Source organism: Echiichthys vipera (assembly GCF_963691815.1).
Source record: "Echiichthys vipera genome assembly, chromosome: 15".
NCBI classification, from domain to species: Eukaryota; Metazoa; Chordata; class Actinopteri; order Perciformes; family Trachinidae; genus Echiichthys; species Echiichthys vipera.
The window spans coordinates 6,317,500-6,323,875 of NC_139840.1; the positions used below are offsets into that span (position 1 = coordinate 6,317,500).

Consider the following 6,376-nt stretch of genomic DNA (forward strand, 5'->3'; position numbering starts at 1 on the left):
ATTTATTTATTTTACCTGGTTGTTACTGGGCTTTATTAAACTTGCGTCTCCTGTTGACAACCTCCCTGTGACTTTTTTTTTTATTCAGTTTAACAACCTTGTTTTATTTTATTTATTTTTTTTAACATGAACTTTATTTAAATATGCAATTTACAAATTGTGTCAAACCTTAATACAGAACACAGTTTATAAGAGCTGCTTCACAGATACAATACAAAAAGTCAATAAATCGAATAAAACATGTACAAAGTACATTCTTGAGATCTCATAAGGTAGTATAATAATAAAAAACAACATACGCAGATACGAGTAACTAATACAATATCATTCTGTCATCCCATAAATATATGTAATAATTTTTGCAGTCATAAATTTCACTAATTGCCAGAAGGTATATCAAATATGTTTTCATAGTTATCTAAAAATTGTATATTCTTGTTATTTTTAACTAGGGATTTATAGAGTAAGTTAAATACAATCAAAAAATGAGGAAAGGTTGGCTTGGAGGCTGAACACACTTTTGCCTGTGAATAAAATATTTCCCTAACAAAATAAAAAAGGTAAACCAAATATTGTAGACACTTGTTCTTCTTATTTTCACAATAACCTATAACATATTTTAGGGAAAAACAATACAACATGTTAACATGGGGTTAACAACCTTGTTTGACTGTCAACCTCTTTGTCGGTGACGTCACGGATTCCCATAGCAACCATGGAAGCCTGGTCGTCTCCAGGGAAACGGAGCGTCAACAGTAACAGCCCAAACGTTCAATAGCTAAAATATTAGGCTACACACTCGGGCTAACTCTGGTTTCTATTGTATAGTTTTCACATTGTTACCTGTTGCCGCTCTGAGTGAGTAGTAAAGCTTTTTTTTTTTTGGATAATAAAAAAAGAAAGGTAAAACAATAGTGCGCTGTGAATGGAGAGTCTTGGAGTCTCATCCGCCCAGAACCTCCAGGCGCTGTCTGCCTTGTTATCAACTCAAGACAATGATGATGATGATGATGCAGAAGACTGTAAAGTAAGATATTATACACTCTACTCAGATTTTGGTTGTTCATTTAGTTCATTCAGCCTAATTCTATGATGATGGATGCTGTGCACCTGTTAAGATAATGCTTTTCTGAAAATCTAGATGGCTGATTAATGGTTTGTTTATATACAACGGAGATCGAAATTAGAGAACAAAGAAGAAACTTCATTCATTCTGAAATATATATATTTTTTTACTGTTCAGAATTTGATAGAATATCCACGGTCCGCAGACCCACTGCCACTGGGACCATCACTGCTGTACTGGCACGGTTTTCTTTTAAATAAGCAAGGCACTTCAACAAAAACCTTATTTAAACCTATAGGCAGTAGCTCAGTCCATAGGTGACTTGGCTGGGTTCAAGTCCCGATGTGGACCATGTATGGAGTGTGGACTGGTGGCTGGTGGGGTGCCAGTTCATCTCCTGGGCACTGCTGAGGTGCTGTTGAGCAAGGCACCGAACCCCCAACTGCTCAGGGCGCCGATCACTGGCAGCCCCCTCGCTCTAACATCTCTCCTTAATTGCATGTATAGGTCCTGTCTGTGCATGTGTGTATTTCGGGCCTGTGTGTGTGTGTGTGTGTGTAACATTTTATTAATAATAAGAGTGAAAAAATTCAATTTCCCCGTTGCGGGATAAATAAAGTAATTCTTCTTCTTCTTCTTCTTCTTCTGTAGGGCTATAGGATTAAAAAATGAATAGGAAGTGTAGAGGCCCTTTCTTTGAATAACTTCAGCACATCTGCTCCCACAGGACGTCACTAGTTTCTCACACTGCTCCGGTTTGATCTTGGTCTTCGCAGTGTGACAGGGAGACATTGTCTTACATGAAATTTTCAGTCTGATTGGGGGACAACTGCAGTGGAGGTATTGCATTTTGCTGAAGGAGGTTCCCAGAAACATTTGCATTCACCCTGCCATGTAGCTGTACAAGAGGCCCAACTCCTGCTGCAGAAAACACTCCCCAAACCATGACATTGCTATAGTTAAATTTATTTGGGAAACATTATGTTTTGTGTCTGACCGGGGAAAGACTGAACCCAAAGTGTCTAAAGAAGTCAGTTACATTTCGAGGAGGAAGTGTCAGAGTCCAGATCCAAACCCCACAAAGAATCTCTGGAAAATCCTTAGCTACAAAGTAATGGCTAAGAAACCCACAACATTTACTGAACAAAGGTTTTTTGTTGAAGCGCCTTGGTTATTTAAAAAACATGCTACTACAGCAGTGGTATTAGCCACAGCAGATATTGTATTAAATTCAGAAAAAAAAATATAATTTTTGATCTCCAGTATTATTTTTGTTGTCTCATAACTACGCTATAGTAACTACAGATTGAATGACTTGATACCATCAGCATTTATTTGGACAAAGGCCTAAACTCTGTTGTCTAACAATAACATCAATTCATCAAAACAGAATGTGACAGCCTGTGCTCGGCTGGGTCCTGGACACATTGGCCCCTCACCCGTAAAAGATAAAAAAGGTAATGCTTTTTATGAATGCGCACATAACTTCTAAAAAATAACCGTGGCTTGTTGAAATGTAACATAATTTGCACGTGTGTTTATCGCTGTTTATTTAGTGTCAACTGGCTGTGTGAAGAAGAGCAGCAAAGATATATGGAGCGAGGAAGAGGTGGCTGAGGGCTCCCAGTATGATGACGTTGCTGACCCGAGGCCACAGCCTGAGTAAGACTACGGGCCGTGAAAGAAACACACAGTGCAGGGTTCACTGACATACAAAGGGCTCAAGCACTGGGAAGAGCCATAGAAATAGAATTGGATAGAAAGGACACTGAGATGGTCATTTGACGACTACAAAACAAAATAGCAATTGGTAGTTGTCATGGTGACAACAAACAGTGAGGCGGTGGGGTGGCCGTAAAGTGTGTCGCAGCTCACTGGGGGGACATGCTCGGGAGATGTTCTCCGGAGCAGCAGGGAGTGAGTAGGAGGGACTGTTAGTGGCAGGGGGTCAGGCGCCGAGGCTGGTCCCAGTGGCAGGGGGTCGGCACACGGCTGGTCCCAGTGGCAGTGGGTCAGGCGCCGAGGCTGGTCCCAGTGGCAGTGGGTCGGCACACAGCTGGTCCCAGTGGCAGTGGGTCAGTGCAGAGCTGGTCCCAGTGGCAGTGGGTCGGCACACAGCTGGTCCCAGTGGCAGTGGGTCAGTGCAGAGCTGGTCCCAGTGGCAGTGGGTCGGTGCAGAGCTGGTCCCAGTGGCAGTGGGTCGGCGGACCGTAAGACACAGCCCGCTGTTCAGCTTATTTTCTGTTACCAATGCAGCATGAAAGCACACCGGTCACAGAAAACGAGCCCATCAAAGCTGATCATTCAACTGCCGATAGCAATGTCATTTCTATTTATTTTATTTCTATGAATAAAGTAGACAACTCCCTCTTAGGATTATTTTTTTGTCACCCGTTCCCTCCCTGAGACTGCACCTTACATCCTCACTTTGAGTTTATTTGAGCCTCAAAACCAAAAAGCCAAACTGCATTTAAGGGTTTAAATCAATTTTCTAAGTATAAAACTTTATTTAATTATAACTTGACACATGCCGTGGTTACCCTATTTCTATAAACCAATTATCGAAGTACAAGGGAGGGCGAGACGGCCTGTAGAGAAGTATTTATCACAATCACATACCACACTTTACACTCTCAGCTGGCGCTCTCTTCTGCCTGCTTCTTCCTCGCTTTCATTGTTCCCTGCTGATTCTGTCTGATGTGATTTTGAAGCGTAACCTTTGTGTTCAGGTATGAAATCATCCTGAAGCAGAGTGTGGGAACAGAGGATCTGTTCTTGGGCCTGAACAGAAAGGACCCCTCCTCCATGTGCTGTGAAGCCATGCTGGTAATTGATCGATCGCCACAGGATTTTTATACTTCACTTAATGTAACACAATGTACAAAGGTGGGACCAGGACAGCGAGAGACACACAGTCTTGCAACATTCTCCAACAGTGGGGTGTGGTTTCGGAGAATGAATTTTAAGAACGTGATCATTTGAGGATCGACAAAGCTAATACAACCTCTTGAAACTATAGTTATAACAGTATAACATGTTAAGGGGCATTGAATGAACCTGTTGAGCAGCACAGATAAGGCAGAGTAACTGTTATTATACTGTTAAATATAGCATATTACAAATCTTTATTTTTCACCATAAAATGATAGAATCCAGGAAAGAAATGGCAAGACTTTTACAGCCTTAGGTAGTTTTGCAAAACATCAGTATCCTTGAACCGTGCACAGTGTACAATATTAAAGACGCTGACTTTTTCCCACTCCTAGGTGAAAATCAAACTACCAGACACTAAAGCAACAGATGTGGTCCTGGATATAAAAGAAAAGTTCCTTGATCTACGGACGCTAAAATAGTAAGGGGTGCTTTGAAAATGTTCTCTTTAATTTTTAATCCCCTCAAGACGGAGCAGCAGCAGGCCAAAAGCTCTCGTTTCCTTTTTAATCAGAGGCTCACATCACGATCTGAGCTTTGATTGCTGTTTCACACCGCTCTTAACCCCGTCCTCTCTCAGAAGCAGACTCCGTGCTCTCTCCGTCAGCTTAACCCGTCCTTCTCCCTTCCCCTCAGTAAACTGGGTCTTCATCTCCCACATCCAGTCCACAGCCACGGGGGAAAGGCTCAGTTCTTCAGTGAGAGGGAGGAACTAGAGGTGACTCTACCAATGAATCGCCCCATGGATGTTATCAACATGCAATGAAAAGGAATGACATAAACCAACGAGTATCAAAAGACGAGGCAGATCTGAAACCAGTGTGCAGCGGAGATGACATGCACACTGATTATGGGTCAGAGAAATGATCAGCATATGCATAACCTGTTTGTCTTCTGTGAATGTTGATTTTGTTCTGTTTTGACATCTGCAACCACTTATTCTGAGTATTAAATATGGTTTTCTAAGAAGTATTGTGTCTTGTAAAGCTTTATTATTTGATTACATAGTCAATGGTAACCACAGGTGAGCTTTACCCATCATTTTGGACTGATACCTTTATTATGGATGGTATAATCATAGCACATAGCTGCAATTGCAAACTGATATTTAGAATAAGGGCCATCTCTAGTATGAGATATTAAAACAACAATAAAAAGAATGAAGTCAGAAAAAATCAAATAAAAACATACATACATATATACATAAACATATGTGTATACATACACTTGCTTGCAAGTGTGGATTAAAGCTGTCATGGGCCTCTAGGCTCTTTGTGTGGGGCCCTCACTCATCACGCGTTACTAGAAAAAAGTAATTTAGTAGTATCATGCATGACTGCTAGGAATATTACATGGCCCGTGCACACACTCGGGGTGCACTGGAATTCAACAACATTGCTACAGTAAATGGCATTCACTGTGACCTGCAAACTTTTTAGTTTTCTAAACCAATAGGTACAACACCTTCACGCTCTGTTTTGTTATCAGTTTAGTGATTTTCTTTTGCACTCCACGCCTCTATCATATTTCATTTTTGCCACTATGCTGTCCAGTAGCAGTTACATATTGTTTAAAAACCAAACTGACCTCATGAACCCAAGGCAGTGGGAGCTACAGTATGTCTGCCAGGGAAGGCAGGTGTGTGTTTGTGATCTCCTGGACCGTGCTGATGACTCTCTACCCGACCCTGTCAGCTGCACACCTGTTGCCATACCACACCAGGATCCCATGTGTTAGACTCAGGACACTCTTAATGGAGCAGCAACTTCCCTGAGTGTTCTTAGGAGGTGAAGCCACTGTTGTGCCTTCTTAACCAGAGGGTTGATGTTGGCTGACCATGTGAGATCTTCTGAGATGTGAGTGCCCAGGAAGCGGACGCTGGAGACTCTATCTACTCTTTCTCCTTTATGTGCAACTTCCTGAAGTGGATCGTGACCTATTTTGTTAAGTTGGTGTTGTGTACCAAGTTGATTTCTGAGCACCAGCCTGTTCGCCTCTGTACTTCCTAAGTAGCTGATTTAGCATATCAAAGGATATGTTCAAATTGTCACAACAATTCTCAACACTCACATGCCTCTGTGTGTGTGTGTGTGTGTGTGTGTGTGTGTGTGTGTGTGTGTGTGTGTGTGTGTGTGTGTGTGTGTGTGTGTGTGTGTGTGATTGGTGACTTTTCCTTTCCTTTGGGAAGATGTGCACTTGATTTGGCACTACTACTGAGGCCTCATGATCTTTTGCTGAAAGTTGGGATGTATTTTTGCATAAAACTGGGCTACTTCATTTGCTACCTGAACAAGCAATGTGAGGCAAGCTGGTTTACATAATACGATAAAAAAAATTTTTATTCAACACAGATAGGAGCAGGAAAATGGTTAGAAACAA

General features: G+C 41.7%; 1 protein-coding gene across 1 annotated transcript; it reads left to right on the forward strand.

Moving 5' to 3' along the window:
* Nucleotides 1-925: 925 nt before the first annotated feature.
* dnaaf6 (dynein axonemal assembly factor 6) lies at nt 926-4,763 on the forward strand (the record flags this gene model as incomplete). The annotated part of the gene is made up of 6 exons (XM_083928213.1): nt 926-1,027; nt 2,457-2,523; nt 2,623-2,728; nt 3,796-3,892; nt 4,333-4,418; nt 4,634-4,763. The coding sequence occupies 6 exons, from the start codon at nt 926-928 to the stop codon at nt 4,761-4,763; spliced, it is 588 nt and encodes a 195-aa protein (XP_083784339.1).
* Nucleotides 4,764-6,376: the final 1,613 nt, after the last annotated feature.